Genomic DNA, 21157 nt, shown 5'->3' with positions numbered 1-21157 from the left:
CCCTGAGAAAAAGATTTTGGATGGAAATAGTGAAATCTAGTTAGTGACTTGCTAGTAATCCTATGAATTCTGAATTCAGCCTATGAATAAATCTACAGCTCAGCTCTCTTTATTAGAAGACACCTATATATATTAAACAAGTATATGTGGGGGCTTATAATAATATTATAAATATTCTACTGTCTGAGGGAACACTTCTTCAAAGACTGTATTCTGGGCAGGTATCAACCTCAAACCCTATGCCCAGTGGATGCTTCCAGAAGCTGTGATTTAAGCAGTACACCTCTGATTTCTGGAGGCTGTTAGCTCCTTCAGGCCACCAGGATTCTATTAAGTGCTTTAAAAGAGGTAATCTAATCTACTGAATGGCCTGAAAGATCGAAAGCACCTCCAAACACAAGCAACTCTTCTACATCTCAACAATAGGATCAGGGAAACCGGGAATATTATTTCAGCTGCTTAGGAAAGAAGGTAGGTGAAAGTGCCAGGCAGAGGGCAGGCAATTATCCCTTCGCTGGTGTTAAGCAGCATTTTTGCCTGGCTGATAAATTACTTCCAGCTGTTGGCAACAATTTTCTCCTCCTCATGGCAGGAGCAAGAGACCCTGGCAACTGTTGAAGAGCAGTTCGAGCTGCTGATTAAATCCAAGATCCAGCTGGAGGCCAGAGTCAAGGCACTGTCTGCACGGATGGAGGAAGAAGAGATAAATTCTGAGCCAACTGTGCCAGGGGGTGGAAACTTGAAGATGAATGTTCCGAGTTGAAGAAAGAAATCGATGACCTGGAAACAATATCGGTGAAGTCACAGAAGGAGAAGTGTGCTACAGAGCACAAGGTCCTTTTTCTATAATGTTAGGAGGCCTACGTTTCTGAGTGCCCCTCCCCAGCAGGTTTTGGTACCAGGCTTGCTGTTTAAATGAACTAACATGGTGGTTGCAAACTTTACAACACTGGGAGTCAGAAATGGCCTAAAATGAAGGGTCTGATCAACTGTGCTGTCCCAATTCAAATTTCCAACTTGATTTGTGCAACTCCACCAAATCTCCCCAATGAAACCTTCATTTGCTCTAATCTTATTGCATGTGAAATCTCATAGAAAGAGCAAAATGGTTTCATGGGGCCTGTATGTGTCCTATTTTGGAAGGAGAGTGAGCATGATACACTTTACTGAAAGGCGATTTGGGATGTAGGTGAATCTCCAGCCCCATCATTGATTTGGAGTTTGACCTTGGAGATGTCACTTTGATTCCAGTTAAAGGACTTTGCTGTTTTGTTCTTTTCAGCTGAGGGTTTTAACTTGCACATCTGTGTACGGATTAAAGTTAGCTGAAGGGTCTGCCTCAAACTTCTGATAAATAGCTAGACTCCAGAATGACACTGTAATTTTGGCAGATGATTAAATAGCAACTCTCATGCCACTGGTTCACTTTCCTAAAAAACATGTGGGCCTGAGATAGCCAGCTTCCATGTTTGCTCATTTTATCAGCTTGACCTCTTTTTTAACCACCACTTTTATGGGGTATCGAGACGCAACAAGATTAACATGTGCCCCCTGTATACTCAAAAGAAGGCCCTGCCATAATGGTGTTCTTGTTATACAATAATATGACACGCTAAAAACTGGCCACCCATTGAGCTGTATTGATAAATATTTGATTAACCAAAATACCCCATTCCTTGACCATGATAGGTAACATCATTTTGTGTGGGGGGAGAAATAGTGAATTCAGAGTTTTTAAAAGTGTATGTGGAATTTGGTTAGATTTGGTTCTTTATGATGGTGGGTAGTTTGTGAGATTTTGTTTTGTACTAGAAAAGGAGAGAATGTGGCTCTTACTGTTACACCCAACCTTCCAGCGGGAGCTCTAATGAAACTGTTGTTGTCTTCTTCCCACAGGTCAAGAGCTTGAGTGAGGAAGTGGAGTCTCTAAATGAAGATATCAGCAAGCTTAGCAGAGCAGCCAGGGTTGTGCAGGAGGCCCATCAGCAGACCCCAGATGACCCGCACCCAGAGGAGGAGAAACTCAGCAACCTGAGCAAAGCCAAGTTGAAACTGGAACAGCAAGTAGATGAGGTAAGAAGTGATGTGTCTAGCTGGTTAGCCATCTGTCTATATATATATATGTATATATATATATATATATATATATATACACACACACACACAAATCTCCACTTTTTATTTAGTTAATTTATCTTGACAGTTTCAGGAAAACTTAGTAACATGATTTGTTACCCTCATGATTAGAAATAGTGATTTTTTTCCTTAATGTACATTGAACCACTACAGTATAGAGAAGCCCCAGCGTGTAATCTGTCAGTTTTTAAATGCAAATTTCACACATCCCTGGGCAGTCTGAGAAGAGAACATTGGGATGAATCATAGTGTTATCCCACTAAGTGACTGACTGTTTCCCACAGAACCTGGCATTTTGCGCCACAGATAGGCTGGTACTCTCTCCATCTGACACTAGTGTTGAAGGATTGGTTTAAAGGCCCTATTATGTCTCCAGTGGGACCTGAGGTTTATTTCTAGTTGAAAGAGATGTAAGTCACACGCTGTGTTCTACATGCATTATTGGAAAGTAGGTGTAAGATTCCAGAGATGGTGCTCTGTTCTGCCTCCAAACACACTGTGATAGCGAGTTATTTCGGTCCAGCCTCAATGGATAGCTTCATGTTGTTCCTTCCCCCTCCCCAGCTGACACAGTGTATGCATTCACTTTCTTATTAGTCCCCAAACTTAGGCTTTATAAAATTGTTGACAGAGTAGATGATGATGATGATGATGATTTTATCTGTTTTTTCTTCGAACTCTCTATCAGTTTCCTCTGTTACCTATAGTTGTCTCACTTCTCTTCCTATGTCCACTGATTGTGTACCTCACAAAACCTCAAGACTACTCTTTATTGGAGTCACACACTTGTTCTCTCCTGGGGTTCATCTGCTTTCAGTTTTTTACATACAACTTCCAGAAATTCTCCCTCCTCTACCCATTTAAATTTCATATTTTGGCTCTTTACTTCCATTATTAAAAAGTAAACATACCAATGAAAAAAATAGCTATATTGTAACTGTTATCGTTCCTGTTAAACTAACCTCGATTTCATTGTTGGCAACATCAATTCAGACAAAACTAGAATGTTCTCAGCACTTTTATGACATAATGTTCTGGACTGGAAGAGGGTACCCACGGGGTGAAGGAAGTATACAAATCATGCTATGTGAGACGTGTTTGAAATGGTCAGTACTGAGTTGGGAGACAGGACAGTGGTGGAGACAGATTTGCTTGGTATTGCTCCAGGGATGAAATTTAGCCTTGTGGGAAGAATTTACAGAGAATATCTTGGCTTCTCATGAAGAAGCGCTCCCAAGTAAATGGATTTATCCACCTGTGAAATGAGCTGCCATATGAAGAAGTGAGCTTCCCATCTCTGGAAAACGGTCAAACAAGGCATCGCTAGCCATTTATTATTGGTTCCGTACTTAGGATAGAATGTGTATTCCTTAATCTCCAAAGTTCTCTTCCATCACTGTGATTGCTAGATTCTTTTGTCATCTTGTTGATGCATGCAATATTTATTTTAAAATATCTACATAACAGCCCTGGCCGGGTAGCTCAGTTGGTTAGAGTGTCATCCTGATTGCAGGTTCCATCCTCAATCAGGGCACATACAAGAAGCAATCAATGAATGCATAAAGCAGCGGAACAACAAATTGATGTTCCTCTCTCTCTCCCTTTCCCTCTCTCTTTTAAAATCAATAAAAATTAAAAAAAATAATAAAATATCTACATAGTTGGGCATCATTTACAGAATCTGTGCTCCTATTTTTATTTTTATTTTTCCAGAAGGTAATTAATGAACACATCTAGTGAAGCATAAACTTTACCTATTTTTTTTAGCTAAATAATTATCTTCTTTTGTCAGCCCGAGGATGCCATTGAGCAGGAGAGAAAAGTGAGAATGAACTGCGAAAGGGAAAAGCACAAACTGGATGGTGATTTAAAGCTGAACCAGGAGAGAGTGGTGCACCTGGAGAGCAGCCAGCTGCAGCTGGCAGAGAAGCTGAGGGGGTAAGCCACCTTTGTGTTGACAGGAGATTCTGGAAGACCTCATATTGGAAGGAACAGCCTTCGCATTTCATTTATCCTCATGACTCCTGGGCCAGATCTCTCAAAACCTGAAGGGGAGGATAACAAGCCTAGGAAATGGATTTCCCCCCCACCCCTGGACTTTATTATATAGTTGTAAAAAGAGAGTGAGTGTATAATCTAGAAGAATATAACTGAGAAGGCATCTGACTAGCAGATGTGAATGAAAGGTTAGGAAATAAATAAAGCTTAGGAAATGTGATTCATTGGAATTTGAGGCTACAAGTCAAAAATAAAAATGACTCACTTCTTTTATTTATGATGAGACCAATGGCATAAAAGTAAAACTAAATCAAAATTTGAAAATGACCCTAATGTGAAGTCCTATATATTCTCTGATTAGTTAAAAAAACCCCACAAACTTGTTTGTCAGATATACTCTAATATTTATATAGCTACTTTTTATGATATTAACATTAAACCTTAAAAATCTAAAGCAAAACATAACACAATTAAAATTAGTGGCACCTCAGTTCACATGGATGCCCAAGGAACTGAGGGCAACACTGCCCTCCCAGTTGAGTTTCACAGTTCAGTGAAATGGATTTTCTCATCTTGTGCCTTTTGTCTTTCTCTGTTTAGCAAGACTTTCTTTTAATCATTAGAGATTTTCAATTTTATTTGGAATATATCAGATGAGAGGGGAAACTGAGTTACAAGAGTAAGATGCCCGGTTAAAGCTGGGAGCATGCTGGTAATTAGGACCCACAGTGAAAAAGAAGAGAGTCAGCCGAGCAGCTGTGATTCTGGTTTTCCTGTTTGTGGACATGCATTTCCATTAGACGTGCCTGTGGTCAGGCATGATTAATATTCTACTAATAAGTTATTGAACTTGATAAGTGTTTGGAAAAAGTGAAATAAGTAACCTTATGAATGTAATGGGACAATGAAAGGCAAAATGATGATAGAGTTTTCTTAGCCTTTAATTTAGAAGATTGTGTCTAAGCTCAGCAAAGTGAAAATGATAATCCATGTTCTTACAGGTCAAAGAGCTCTGGCATTTTAGAAATCCATGTCTGTGGGAAGTTATAACTTTATTATAAAACCTTTTCTGTAAATGAAACTATATATTGAAGCTTAGTACATGATAAAGATGGCATTTCAAAATATTGATGACAAGATAGACTACTTAATAAATGGTACAGAGATTATTAGCTATTCATTTTCTGAGTAAAAGTTAATTTTCTACCTCACATTATTCACATACACAAAATTCAGTTGCATTCAGGAATTAATGTAAAAATAAAACTATAAGACCATTAAAAGGTGAAGCACTATTCACAATAACTGAGATATGGAAACAACCTAAATGCCCACTGAGGGATGAATGCATAAAGAAAATGTTGTGTACACATATAATGAAATATTTCTCAGCCTTTGAAAAGAAGGAAATCTTCCCATATGCTATAACATGGACAAACCTGGAAGACATTATGCTAGGTAAAATGAGACAGTCACAGAAAGACAAATACTGCATGATTCCACTTTTATGAGGCATCTAAAATAGTCAAACTCATAGAAACAGTAGAGTGGTGGTTGCCAGGGGCAGGAGGGAGTGGAGAAAGTGAAGTTGCTAGTCAGTGGGTATAAAGTTTCAGTGATGCAAGATGATTAAGTTCTAGAGATCTGTGTACAACTTTGTGACTACAGTTAATAATATTGTGCACTTAAATATTTGTTAAGAGGGAAGATCTCATGTTAAATGTTCTTACAGCAATAAAAACAACATAAACCATTAAAGGCAACATATAGGTGATAAGTCTTAGGAAATTGGCAGGTCAAATCTTGAATAAGTCACAAAAAGACATAAAAGGAATAAATTTAAATAATAAATTTCACTGCATCAAATTTTTAAACATTTATGTGGCAAAAGCCAACAAAAATAAAATTGTGACAAATTATAAGTGGGAAAAATGTTTGCAACAGATATCAAAAAATAAATACTGAGAATGTTAAAAGAAGTCTATATTTTAATAATTACATAAGCAACCTAGTGGAAAAATGGGTAAAGGATACAAGCAGGCAGTTCGTTTGGTTTATTGGTCATTTTTAAATCCTCGTAGTTGACAAGAGGCTGTCATCACTAATAAACAAGAACATTCGAGATAAAACAATGTCATGTTAATCTATTCTGTCAGATTAGAAAATTTAGAAGCATGCTAGTATGAAACATAAATGTAGAGAAATAATAATCTCACACTGCTGTTGGAGGTCAAAGGGCAGGGTTGTATATTTTTAAGCACATATCTGTACCTGACCCCGCAATTCTCTGCTCGTATCCACTCTATAGAAACGTGTACTTGTACACACTGGGCATGTATATGAACAGTGTTATTTATAAAAGCAAAATATTGGGAAAACCTAAGTGCTTATTAATAGGGAAATGGATAAATAAATGGTTGTCTAAATCATGGGCTAGTATATCACAGTTAATTTTTAAATGAAGCAATCTATGTGTGGGCCAACATGGAAAATCTCCAAAGTATTATTGGGTTAAAATAAGTTATAGAACTATAAATACAAATGTATGCAATATTATATCGGTTACAGTAAAAAAAAAAAAAAGAAAGAAAGAAACTATTTCTACTGATATATAAACACAAATATATGTCAGTACTTAAAAAAAAATGTTTGGGTGGATTCACACGGAACTGATAATGGTGTTTACCTCTAGGGAAGGAACAGAGATTGAATATAATAGCCAAGACTTCAGATGTAGATGTAATAGTTGAATTTTTACAATGAGAATGAATTCCTATGTTATTATAGTTCTAAAACTATTTAAACAAAACATTATTACTCTGAACAATTCCACTTGGTACCTTTTTCCAAACAGGAAGGAATTGGAAATGAGTCAGATGAACCCAAAGGTGGAGCATGAGAAAGGCCTGATGGTTCAGCTTCAGAAGATGGTTAGAGAGTTTCAGGTAATTATTTACCAAACACCCGTGAGTGCCTGTATTTAGATGACTAGGTGGTGACTGGTGCTTCGGTGATGAATGCTCTGCCAAGGTATCCATACCCTTAGCCAACCACGGACAGAGGCAGAAAAGAGCAGTGGCTGGCAGGTAAATGGTGGCATTCCACAGGTATGTGAATCTGGGAAAAATGACTTTTTTAAGCTTAAATTTTCCTATGAGGATACTAAAAACAAATAGCTAATTTGTTAAATGTTTGCCATGAACCAGACATTATGCTAAAACCCGGGACACATATTTTTTCACTTGTTAATCCTCCTGACAACCTTGAGTTAATATTGTTAAATGCAACTGTACAGGTAAGTGGTAATCACGGTGCCTGACCCCGGGTGAGCATTCAGTGTTAGCAATTTAATTTTTTATGATGATTAGTCTTTGTGATTAGAAGGCAATTATGCTGAAAATTTGTTTTAGCTACATGTAGCCTCAACACATCTGATAATGGATAGCTATTAATAAGTTTTAGACCATGTGACTGTTTTATACCATATGACCCTGTTACAAAATAATATAAATACTATGTATGTATACTTATAAATCCTCACTTATACATACAGATGGATGTTTTTCCTTTGGTGATAAATATTTATCTCAGTAATTAACCATTACTCAAAATAATTTTAGAACCTTTCTGATAATTTCTTCTGAGACATTTTGAGCCAAATTAAAAACAGCAACAGTCTCACTGCTACATGGACATGCTTTCAGACACAACATTAATCTCCAAGTAATTATCTGTCATATTCACCAGGCTTGTCTTCAAATGCCACTTGACTTTATCCAAAATAAAAAAAACAACAAATTAAAATTTATCCAAAAGACAGATTTTTTTTTTACCTTGATGATTAAAAAAATGCTTTAAAGATTTTTCTAAGGAAATATTTTAGAGATGTTTGGTCCAGTGACAGCATTGTTTGAGATAAAGGTATTGGATCCCAAGATAAGTAGTTGGAAGGACATCACATTTACTTGAGTGCGAAATCTCAATTTTTTTAGCACCTACTCTGTCATGACTCATCCACAGATCTGATAGCCTAAGTATTTGGTATGATCTAGAAATGGGCTTCCTTTAAGCCTTGGTACTCTTATTTAGCGGAAAGAAAAACATTTTAAGATAGATTCTATTTTTCCCTCTACCTTCCCCCTAAGCCTATTTAAGGTGATGTTAATGAACGTCAATGGCTTCGATGTACTGTAATACAATGATCTATCAAGATTTGTAGAGTTATTTGCCCCTATGCTAAAAGAATTTGGGGCTCTAAGAGTTCTTATCACTACTTTTCTTTGTCTAATAATTCTGCCTCTAATGGTGTCAGATTAGTAGTCCCCATTCCTCCAGAAATTCTACTTTGCTATTTCAGATCTCCTGCTACTTGAAATTGCCTGCAGATTAAGAAACCAAATAAGTTTGCCAAAATTATATATAAAATTAAGTTGATGCTCTTTCTTATGAGTTAGTTTCTTGTACTCAGAGATATTCATTCTGTTGATCAGATTTTTGCCTGAGTTTCCAATATTTGAGATTGCCAGGTAAACATATTCCAGATGAGTAAAGAATATAAATTTCATCATGTTATTTTTTTTTAAGCTATCATAAAATTTTTTTCTTGTTGCGTGAAAGATGTTCTCTATTCCTTTGGAAAATAATCTTTACTAAAATCTCCCCTTCATATATATAATTTATGAAGTTGTTCATCACCAAGGGCTGGGAGATATGGAGGAAATTTTAATTCTGGTCTTGCTACTTATTTGGAGCAAATCAGTTAGTTTCTGAGTATTCTATTTTTTTAACCAAAAGTGTTATGTTACTTTTCTTAGTTGGGGGTAATTAAAAATACATATATAATAAAGCTCTTGAATGTAAAATATGCGACAAGGTCTTAGTAAATGTCAAAATTATGTATTGCTACAGACTCAAATACAGCATTTAAAGGAGGAACTGGAGGCTGAAAGGACCCACTAGAGCCAAGGTGGAGAGGGAGAGAGCCAACCCCACCCAAGAACTGGAAGACTGGAATGTGAGGCTGAGGGAGGCAGGAGGGGTCAGTTTGGCTCAGCTGGAGAAAACTAAGAAACAGGAAGCAAAATTACAGAAGCTTCTCAGAGATATGGAAGAGGTCACACTGCACTTTTAGGAAACTTCTGCCTCTTTGAAGAAGAGACATGCATACAGCCTGGCTGAACTCGAGGGCCAGGTAGAAAATCTACAACAAGCCAAACAGAAACTGGAGAAAGACAAGAGTGACTTGCAGCTGGAAGTGGATGACCATCCGACCCATGTTGAGCAGGTGACCTGAGCTAAGGTTATAAACAACCTCAAGCCCTCCTTGGGGACTTAGAATGTGGAATTAGGTGAGAAAGAAAAATAAACCAGCTTGGTGACTCAAGGTATTTGCTGATGGAGGCTATAGTTCTTCAGATTGATTAGATCAGGTCTGACCTCAGGGGTCTCTGTTAGGGTCACATGGCCATCATCTGAATGTAGCCTTACAAGGGCTTTTAGTTTTATTAGAATTCCGGTCCATATTTCTTGTGGTTCTGCCTGGTGATGCCATGAGTTAGTAGGTTGGAAGAGTGGAGTTGTTAGCTACATGAGCAGTGTGTCTCTCTCGAAGAATGACTTTGTGTTGGGAGCACTCTCTAAGGGTGGCCCAGATACTTCTTGATTCTTTCTGAATGAATGTGGACACAAACAGCTTTACTGAGAGGAGAGAACTTTTTCTCCCTCATGTCTTCTGGCACCTCTTTAACCAGCCAGCACAAAAAAGAAATTTTATGACATCTTTCTTCACTGAGTCTGTAAATCTATACATTGCAAACTCTCATCTCACATGACTAGCATCAGATCACAGGTGACAACCATTCTACCTTCTGGCAGTTGAGAGGAGGCTTGCTTTAGGTCAAGCAGAGCATATTTTCCTGTGAGCAAAATTTGTGAAGTCATCTGGGAAAGCTTGATCTTCATGGACGATGGCCAGAAAAATGTAGAATTTCTTTCGAGATATTGAGTGGCTCCTAAAATGTTTACCATTAATATTCTTTAAAGACCAGATTGACTAGAAAGAAACATAATCATTCTGCTTCCCCCAACCCCACTCTTTCTCTACATTATTCCTGAAACCCCACTCCCAATTGTCTTAGAATATAAATCTAGTGAGGACTTGGATTTTCTTTTTCTCCTATCCCTTGTGTATTCTGTATTTTATTCTGTCTTTCACTCAGCAATGAAAATGTCCTCTCTCCGTGCTTTATAGGCTTCATTTGCCTCTCTCAGATCAAGTGAGGTCCTAGAAGTCCTTACTCTCTCTAGACTCTCTTGTGCCTCTTGTTTATCCTCAGGAATGCTTCTGTTTCTACACATTTCAGTAGGAAGTCATGCAACCATAAAGCTCTTGATAGGTTCACCATAAATCCACATTAATTAGGCATGAATTTATACTTTCCAACTTCCTCAGGAATTTCATTGCTTCTCAGTTCTTGATTCTTAAACTTTGCTTTGTTTTATTTTTAAAACAGAAGTAAAATCATTCCTCAGATTCTAATCCTGCCTTACTGAAAACCCTTCTTTTCAATAAATAAGACCTAGCTGATAAGATCAAGACCACTGAGTAAAACTTCTTTCTTCACCTTATGTTATAAATTTTTTTCATTCATCCATTTTTTCCTTCTTGTCGAAAGAATAAAATATTCTTCCACAGAACTATTATTCACCCATTAAAAAACTAAAATAAAAAAGATCTTTCCTCAGGTACTAGTGATTGGATTTTGAGAAAAAAAAGCAAAGTCTGGCTCTGGCTGGTTTGGCTCAGTGGCTGGAGTGTCTGCCCACAGACTGAAGGGTCTCGGGCTTGATTCCAGTCCAGCCCATGTACCTCGGTTACAGGTTTGATCCCCAGCTCCAGTTGGGGCACGTGTGGGAGGCAACCAATCAATGTTTCTCTCTCTCCCTCTCTCCCCCTTTCCACTCTCTGAAAAAGCAATGGAAACCCTTGGGTGAGGATTAAAAATAAAAAAATAAAAATAGGGAAAATCTAACAAAATGAAATTTAAAAATGAAAAGCAGTCTGTCTTTATCTGCCTTAATTTGTCTCCTTGACCAAAGAACAGTGTCCTACCTATTTCTAAGTAACAAATCACCCCCAAACCTTGCAGCTTAGAACAACACTTTTTAAAATTATCTCTCCTGGTTCTGGGAGTTGACAGGCTTTGTTTAGGTGGTAGTTGAGACTAGAGTCATCTGAATTTTTATTCACTCAGATGCCTGGCTCCTGGGCTGGGGTAGCTAGAACAGTTGGGGCTGGTCGGACCTCTCTCTTTCCATGTGACCTCTCCACATGGCTAGCTTGGGCTTCCTCACAGCAGAGCAGCCACAGGGCACGTGGACTTCTTATGTGGTAAATCAAGGCACTAAGACCAAGTACGTATTCCAATAGACCAAGGCAGAAACTGCAGAGATTCTTCTGAGGCAGACTTCAACGCAGTAAGTGACTCTGTGTGACTCCCATCAGTTACAAGTCAGGGCCAGGGGTCTACTCAAGGGTATGAATGCCTGAGGGTGTGGCTCACTGGGGCCATCTTTGGAGACTAGCTTCCACAGGTCGGTATGTACCTCACTACCTCCTCGCTCTTTTAACTCCTGCAATGTCTTTTATTTCCCCCACTTTCCTTAAAAGCATTCCCTTAAATTGTTCTTTCAAAGACAAGTAGCGATTTCTTTTCCTCAAATCGGCATTCCTAAAACCAAACTTACCTTCTCCTGAAGCTGATGTTTCCTCTGGACATTTCTGCCTCTGTCACCCCGGTTCTTCCCATCACCTAGGCTCTGAGCCCATACTTGATTACTTGTTTCCTCCCTTGTTCTTTGCTTTCCAGTCAATTATTGCAGCAGGTCAATTCTGCACTGGTGTATAGCTTTCCAGTCTACTCCCATGAACATGTAGCACTCTCATTACCTTTTAACTGGACTATTGCCATGGTTTCCTCAATTATCTTTTTTTGCTTCTTTTTTCCAGTCTATCCTATACAGTATCCATATTAATATTTCTAGACACGGCTTTACTGGATCGTGTCCCTGCTTAAAAGTGATTTTAGAACTTCTGCCTTTTCTTAACTAAACCTTCTCCCTGGAATGCTCAATTTCAACTTCCCACATTAAAATTGATCTGTTTCTGAATTCCTGTAGCACTTTTGGGGTATTTTTTAACATTATAGCTTTTTAACTTTGCTTAACTAGAAAGCATCTCTAAGACAGAAACTAGGTCTTATTTTACTCATGGTTACTACAGACTTTGCGTAATCTGTGCACTCAATAACTAGCATTAACTTTTACACATGTGAAAATTACACAGAATTTGGGGGATTCTTTGGCTCATAGGTTCAGTGACTTATTTCAGGTCACACAATTACATGTCATACATGGGCCTCAGCTCTAAGTCCTGTGTGTTCCTGTGGGTGACCACATTCTGCTGCTGCCTTAAATGTCTGTTGGTGGGATAAATTGATTCTGTTCACTCTCCTAGGCATACACATTATGCTGAACTTTTTCTCAAATTGTTTACTTCATTTTTCCTGAATTATAATAACAGAAATGCCAATACTCAATGGCACATTGGAAACGGAAGCATTTTCAAAAGCATATTATGCTGACAGAGAGGCCCGGGGAAATTTAGAAGTTATAGGCAATCTCACAATTATTTTGATTATTCTGAATTCCCATTGGTTCCTGCATTTCTGGGAGGCAGCAATTTTATGCATCATTTTAAGAACCAGCTTTAAGGCAAATGTGCATTTTTCCATTAACCTCTTCTTTCCTGGCATCAAAATTAAGTGTCTATCCTTATGCTTAAATGTGAAGTTCTTTTGAAGGTACAACCCCTTTGAATATTATATTCCTGTACAGGCCACCTCTAGATAAACAATCTCGTTATCTTTGAAGATTAAAATACTTTGTGAATTGAAAACTCTGTCCCAGTGGTTAGCAGTGTCTACAGATACCTACCATTTGAAGCCATGCCTAAGGGCCAGTGCCTTTTCTGTCTGCCCAGGTGGCTGCCTACTCTGCAGATATGCACAGCCCATCTGGGCTTTAGCACACAGGTGTCTCTTGAAAACTGGGGAATCTCTGGCTCCTCTGCTTGCCATTTCCACACATCATTGACTAAGTCATATTACAGAGATCTGTGTTCTTTCACCCTCAGCAAACAGGTGCTTGGCATAGCATATTCAGGGCCATAAACAGAAGTGCCATTTCTCACACCTGGATGTGTTCCTCCTGGCCTAGTTAATGGGTCATTTATTATTGGAGATGACATAAAATAAAAATGATTAACAGTCATATTTTTATCCAGTTTCCTCTGGGACCCAGGAATCTTGGCAATTTGAGCCAACTGGGACATCAGTTTTCTTTGTTATTTCTAGTTTGTATCTTAGGAATCTAGTATTTGATATTTTTCTTTTTTGCATCTGCACAGGCAGTTATCAGTTTTAATCCTAAGTTCAATATTCACTAGCTATGTGAATTTGGGCAAGGTATTTAGCCTAACTCTTTTCTCATCTATAAAACAGAGCCAACCTGAACTCTTGAGTAATATTATGAGGGAAACAATGAGTGCGCCAGCTTTCATAAATGAGAACAAACATATTCAACAGTCAAAATATAATGACAAATTTCAGACCATTTAAACACTGTCACAATTATCACTAGCACAGCTTTCTTCTACTAGCATTGGAGAGTATGGATAATTGAGTGTGCCTGGCATTTAACATCAATGCTCTAACCTGTGTGATGCTGATGGCATTGTATGAAAAGCTGCCATGGAGTACCTGCCAGGCGTGGTTTCACAACCACCAACAAGCCTGGGTGTGCTATGGGACATCTGTGAACTAGAACTATGTGACTTTCTTTGTTAGCTTCCACATGGGCATATACCTGATTGGACTCTTCACTTGTTTACTAATCTGTGGGTAATATTCTGACCAAGTTAAAAAGCCAAACAAACAAATTTGGGGGTTGAGGCTTATAAGGAGAGCTTGACTATGACCTCTAAGTAAACTTTAATGGGGATGATGGCCAACCTCTTATTAAGGTCTGCAATAATTTGAGTATCTCAGACACTTATGAAGTGTCTATTTTTGCGTCAAGCAATGTATTTGGCCTTGGGGATGTAAGAAGATATAATCTAATAGTTTTTCACAGGAAGTTTAGAATGAGCTTACAGAGAACAATCTTCAACACAGGTGATCTCCAGGGTATTTGCTGATTCAGAAGTTCCCCAGAGGACCAAACCTGGTATCATCTTTTAAATGTTCCTGGTCCTTGGCCATTGCTAAATATAAAAATTAGGTTAACATTGAGACTATTAGGTTTACCACCAGATTCACCATGTTCTCAAATGCCTGTGGTGTGATCCCTTCTTTGTCTTCTTAGTCTGCCGTTTCCATAGCACTCTTTCTTTGTAGAGACAAAAGTCCCATGGGGCAATTGTATGGATTGTCATTTAATATGTGTAAAGAGCTAAACACAAAAAACAGCTCGGTAAAACTCTACAGAACTATGGATCTGTAGAACCACTATTAGCATTTTACCATGTTTGACCATATTAATAATCATACAAATTAAAGCCAAGTAAAGAGGATACCACCATCTTACATTTGGCAGCTCCCAGTCCTGTGAACATTGGGTTTCATAGTCACTAGTGTTAGTTTCTAGAGTGGCAAGAATCCAGTGATTAGATTGGTTACCTAAACCAGGTAGAAGTGCAAAGGCCGAATGGCATATCCTTTTCTCCAAGTGTGAAAAACTAGTTCAGAGAAGTTGCAGTTTGGGATTGAAGTATTAACCGAATAGGATTACGGTGAGCCTGCAGCCTTCATGGTCTGGAAGGTACAGATGCTTTGAGAGTTCAAATTTCCGCTCACATCTATCTACTTTGACCCGTCCTGCTTGGTCAGCCCTTTGGCTATCCTTCCTTCTTCCTCCATTCCCCCCCCCCTTTGCCTCCCCTCCTTCTGCACCTACCCTTTGTTTTTTGAGCTCCTAGTATGTGCTTTGCACTATTCTAGGTCCTGGAGGTATATCTGTGATCAAATAGAATCTTTATTCTCATGCTACTTAATTCTAGTGGGAGAGAAAGATCATTAAATATATAATATCATTTTGGGAAGGGATTCTGTACTTCATCAGACATGTTCCCTTTCAGAAGAACAAAGAATTCTGGAAAGGCTTCAATATCCAGAGAGTTGGGTTTCTCTATTGACACCTATAGTCTGAGAAGTTTGGGCCTCTTAGGGGCTCAGGCCCTGGGTTTTTGTGCTTACTTAAATTAGAAGATGTGGTTTCCTCATGCTGGCTGTGGTCTTCAGGGCAGAAGAGAGCACAAGGGTCCCAGGGACCTCCCTTCCCCTCCCCTCCCCTCCCCTCCCCTCCCCTCCCCTCCCCTCCCCTCCCCTCCCCTCCCCTCCCCTCCCCTCCCCTCCCCTCCCCTCCCCTTCCCCTTCCCCTTCCCCTTCCCCTCTCCCTCTCCCTCTCCCTCTCCCTCTCCCTCTCCCTCTCCCTCTCCCTCTCCCTCTCCCTCTCCCTCTCCCTCTCCCTCTCCCTCTCTCCCGCTTCCCCCTCCTCTCCCTCCTCATGCAGCTAATTCATCATGAATTCTATGAGCCATGTCCAACCCTTCTTTCTCAACTTGTAGGTGAATGCTGAGAAACTCTGTAGTCTGTATAAAGAGCGCATGAATGAAGCAAATGTAAAACTGGATGAAGTGACTCAGTTGGCAAATGACCTGACAGCACAGAAGACAAAGCTTCGGAGAATAGTAAGTAAACATGCTGCTTCACTTGTGATGGAACCTCAATCCCAGCAGCCTGGTCGGGGGACACAGCTGAGATGAGGGACCAACTGCTGAGCCTGAGTGGGCATTTGAAGATTCTAGGAAAAGCCTGAGGCCTCTGATAAACTCATCTACAGACATGCTCTTGTCTGGGAAAGGACACCTCCGTGCCACTTGGAGAGGCCCTGACTAGCTCTCTTCCATGAAAGGGAAAAGCAATATGCAGTCGGCTGAAGCACTCATGATCAAAAGATGGTAGGGGCTGTCCACCTACAAGACATGATGTTTAATAAGGTCTACCTCATTGAAATAGGCATTTTTTCCCCTCATTTTCGATAATGAACCCACCTTTTTTTTGGTTTTTTACACTCAGTAAAAGCTGTAGTCTATAGAGTGGCCTACGAGGGCCACATGTTGAGCCCCCATTATCTCTCTGACTTCTCTACCACCTTTCCTTCTCTCACCCTGCCTTGGCCACATTGACCTCTTTGCTGTTGGTTTGAACACACCAGGCACATTCTCACCCTAGAGTCTTGCCCTAGCTGTTTCCTCTGTCTGGAATCCCCTATTCGTTCTGCAAGACTTGAAGATGAGGGTTAATCAGATACCTGGGGGAAGTTAGGATATGCCTTATTGGGAAGGTGACATTTGAGCTCACACAAACTGCTTTCTCCATGTACTTCTTTTTCATAGTATTTAATACCTTAAAACAAACTACATACTTGACATAATAAATATGATTATTTATCTGTCTCCATTTGCCAGAGTGGAAGCTTCAAGAGGGTGGGGGGTCTATATGTGTCAGTCATCTAGAAAAATGCCTGCTATTTGTTGCTGCTCCACAAACATTTGATAAATTAAAAGTAGAAAAATGACCCATGGTTTACTCTCTACTATCAACCGCTATTGATGTGTGTATGTGTGTTTTATTTTTTTATTTTATCCAATTTTTATATTGTGTCAATTGTTGACAAAATGTCCAAACTTGTAGAGAATTTTATGAGTTTATTTGAGCCACACTGACGATAATTACCAGGAAGCAAAGTCTCAACAGACTGAGAAAATGCTCCAGAGAATGGCGGTTTTGCAGTTTATTTTACACATTAGAATAAAAGGAGGGTATGCAAGGGAGGGGGTTACGTGAAATCCACTAGTGATAGATTAAGGGGGCAGGAGAAAGCAAAGTGAGGACTGGATAAAAAGCAAAATAGAGACACATACTTCTTTTACGTTGGTGGGTACAGGTTAATTAACATTTACAGCATTCAGCGATGGTATGCAGGTAACAAAATAGCAGTGAGAGGTTCTCTGGTCTGGTGCTTTGGTGTTTGTGCCTTGAGGGGTCAGGGAAAGATTACTCTGACATTTCAAAGGTATGTTATCTTAGGTGCAAAAAGACAGTAGACCTGCTTATTTAAGGTAAACAGTGACCTTTGTCAAGGAAGCTATATGACTACCCACCTTGACCCGATTTCAGTTAGGAATTTTTATGTTTAGACCATCCTATGTAATTACTGTAGATCTCTGAGCTTGTTAGGCCTGCCCTACAGTCCTCCCCTGAGTTTCTCGGTTTAGTATGTGTCCCCTTTTGCGTTCACACAACCCATTTGGGGGCTTTCTTTTTCCATTTGTCATAAGCTTTTTTGTATCTTAGTCACTTATAATGGCTTCTTTTAATCCACTAAGGAGAGGTTAAGTTTACTTAACCCTGCCCTGCAACTTGACTTGCTTCTCTGATATGCAACAGCATGTGGCTAGATGTTTGTCCGTAATTAGAATTATTTTTAATAATATATTCCCAGAGATAGAATTTCTAGGTCAATGAAAATCAACATGATGTTCTTGATGCCAGAGGCATTCACTTTAGAAAGAGACCATTTGGAGTGTATCACATCCTCTGCAGGTGGATACCTCTGATACTAAATGCTAATTCTAGAGCCAAAGCTAAATTAAAATGAACTGGCACAACTGCAAGTCTGGAAATCTAGAACAGAAAAATGGTTTGGTTCTAGCAGGAACACCCAATAGGGCTCTTCTTTTGCTGGTGACAGGGTGTAGGACACTCGGTCTTGCTACAAACTCCCTAGTTGGATCTTCTGTGCCATTTAGGATGTAGTCTGTGTGTGGACTCCATAGCCCAGAGACAAGACTGGAGAATGACTGTGTATCTGGCTCTGAGGGAAGTGTTGTATGAAATATTTTGATAGGCATTGCCTATTTCCCCCTAATTTTTGCCATTAATTTTCTACTCATTTAATTTTTGATAAGAAAATTGGTGGGTAAGGGAAATGAAAGTGGGTCTGAGATGATAATTCTGTTTAGGATGCCAGGCCTTTTTCTTCCTTTGATTCTTTACCTTTTGGTTTTTGTGTGGATTAAATTGTAAGTACCGTATATGCCTATCCTCACTGGGTCTATGCTTCAGATTTTTTGCTACTGCCATCAAAGTCTTTTTTGTATGCCCTACCCTACCAACTTATCATATTCTGCTTTCAAAGGAGACCAATAGTAGATGTGATCAATGAAGTCATATTAAATGAGTTCTGGGATTGTAATATACATGATATGTTAATCTCAACCCCCTAATGGATTGACATGTCTTCAGAATCCTTTTATATGATGTTTTCACCCAGAGATTCTCAAAGGTTGGCCCATGGACCCCCAGTAATTTTCAAAACCCTTTTAGGGGGCTTTGAGGTTAATGGTTTTATTACATTTTGACCCCATGTGTATATCTCTTTAGAATTCTGCGTAATACAACCAGAAGGACAGATAAAGCACTTCTGTTCCACACTGAAGTGCAGCATGTGATCAGGTTCTGAGCTGAACTAGCAGTTTTTTCAGGGAGTATCACATTTACTTGAAAGAATGATTGACAAACAAACTATGCTAATTCAGACTTAGATACTTGGCAGATATTCCTCAAAAATAAAGAGCCTGTCACTTCAAGGAAATAACTGACAATATTGGTTGCAATAAAATTGGAGCTTTTAGGCAAAAATTAGATTTTGGAAAATGTACGTGTCATCATGATCTTGATGGCTTTCAAATTCTAAAGACTTTTCTGATGAGACCAGTGGTGATGTTAAAAGACGATTTTTTTTTTTATATTATGTAATGAAATGTGTCAACATTTGGAAGATCTGCATGATTCAGTGAACACATATTTTTCAAATCACCACTGCATGATGTTGCAGAATCATGTGTGGGTAAAAGATCCACTTAAAGTTTAACAGAGACCAATGAATTTAATGTAACAGTAAAAAAATTCATTGATATGGTTTACTCCATATTACAGCTAAGCCTTAAGAAATTTCTATTTGTTGGGTTTTGATGTAGTAGCAAATGGTCACAATTATCTGAAAAGACTATGGAAATACATCTTCCTTTTCCAACTACATATCTGTGACAGGCTGAATTTTCTTCTAATATGCTGCAACAGAACAGTATATTGCAATAAATTGAATTTAGAAGGAGATATTAAATTCCAGCTGTCTTTTATTAAGCAAGAGATTTTTTTAAAAAATGTAAAATAATGTCGTTTTCCCCTAATTATTTTTGGTTTCAGAAAATAGAGTTTTTCCCCTTAAAAAATGTTGTTTTTGTTAACATGTTGATATAGCATTAAGATTTGTATCAGCATTTCAAAATTAACTAGTACATATTTTAAATTCTGATACACTATTCATATAAAACCCACATAATTATTGGGATTCTCAATAATTTTTAAGCATATAAAGTGCTTCTTAGACCAAAAGGTTTGGGAGTTGCTACTTTAGCCTGCACAGGTGTTTCCTTATAATGTTGAGAGTTTTAAAACTTGTTTGTAGTTAGAGGGATAGGGGTCATAAATATTTGAAGCTTTACAGCTGCACTAATTACACTAGTAATTAGTAATTTATAGAGGCAACTGCCTTTGCCCAGGATTGGCTCAGCTTTATTACCATTTCTAATAACCAAGGCATTTCTGTCCTATCATTAATGAAATAAGCTAATCAGAGTGTGTAGGCTAGAGTGTAATAGAATTTCCCTCTCTCAGGGTCACATTCTCTACTATTTAATGACTACTTTTAATAATTATTTAGCAATTAGTCTACAAAATACATTCACACTCATTTAGTTTTCATTAACAATCTTCTATTGTTATCTTTGTTTTACAAACAAGGCAAAGAAGTGTAATTATCTAAAAAGTTATATAGTTAGAAATTGGTAGAGCCACACATAATAAACAAGGGGCATGACATAGAAGAAAGAATGTGTTCTGCAGGGTTAAAAACTCAGTTGAATCTACCTCCACCAATTACTGGCTATTCATGTGTCCCAGTCATGTTTAAGTAAGCTGCCCTGTTTCTCCCTTTGCAAAATGGGTTATACAATACCTACGTTGTCGAGGAGTTGTGAGTTAAACTAGATAATATGCATAAAGTGCCTTCCGTGTAGAAGATTCTCAATAAGTGGTAGCTAATATTATCTGTTATTCACTCATACTACTAAAAATCAGTTCTTTATTAAGGCTCTCTTGTGAGTCCTGGGGAGGATCATTGCCATGGTTTTGCTAATAACTGGATTCTCAAACCCTTTCTAAATATCAGGTACATGTGGGGAGGAGTCATCCTGGTTGTCCTTTAAGTCAACAAGTTAAGTGCGGGAGGCAATATATGAGGAAGATCATGATTAACTTGCTTTGTGAACTCTTTCTGTGGATGAGTTCCTAAGGAGGCTGGAAGAAAAGGGGGTGCTGATAAGCCCGCTTTCCCAGGAGAAGCGCACCTTCATTAGGCAAACTGGGGCATTGAAAGGGCAAATGGAAGGGGAGACTAAAGTAATGCATCTATTATTTCTCACTGGTAGCTTGACCATATGTTTTAAAAAGATTAGTGCTTCATGGGTCAGCCTGCATATTTTCTCATATAAAAGGAAAGGGGGAAGTGCCCTAGAAGTTAGGGGAAAAAGAACATGTTGGACCGTGTATGTGCTGGGAAGGACCCCTCAGTGATTCAAATTGCATCTCTAGTTTGTCTGATTTAGAGCAAGCAAAATGTGTGTTTCCATTTTGCATTATTACTTGCATGGAAAGTCAGCAAGGTTTTTTATGATCTTTGATTTTGAATGGCACTAAGAAGTGTAATTAAATAAAACGTCAGAATGAAATCAGTGGAGCTAACTTAGCTCAATATTACTTTGAAATTGTCAATAAATAAT

General features: G+C 38.6%; 1 protein-coding gene across 1 annotated transcript in view; it reads left to right on the top strand.

Moving 5' to 3' along the window:
- The window catches only part of MYH15 (myosin heavy chain 15), a 123367-nt gene that overhangs the window by 70661 nt on the left and 31549 nt on the right, over window positions 1–21157 (top strand). The window contains 9 exon segments of the mRNA XM_087817797.1: window positions 593–721; window positions 724–834; window positions 1897–2073; window positions 3929–4074; window positions 6989–7079; window positions 9043–9087; window positions 9089–9433; window positions 15818–15936; window positions 20651–20777. Of these exon segments, the coding sequence (XP_087673923.1) occupies window positions 593–721; window positions 724–834; window positions 1897–2073; window positions 3929–4074; window positions 6989–7079; window positions 9043–9087; window positions 9089–9433; window positions 15818–15936; window positions 20651–20777 (1290 nt within the window).

Source organism: Miniopterus natalensis, chromosome 6 (genome assembly GCF_054644295.1).
Source record: "Miniopterus natalensis isolate mMinNat1 chromosome 6, mMinNat1.hap1, whole genome shotgun sequence".
NCBI classification, from domain to species: domain Eukaryota; kingdom Metazoa; phylum Chordata; class Mammalia; order Chiroptera; family Miniopteridae; genus Miniopterus; species Miniopterus natalensis.
Note: the sequence above shows the minus strand (reverse complement) of the source record. Positions and strands in the feature narration are given on the sequence as shown.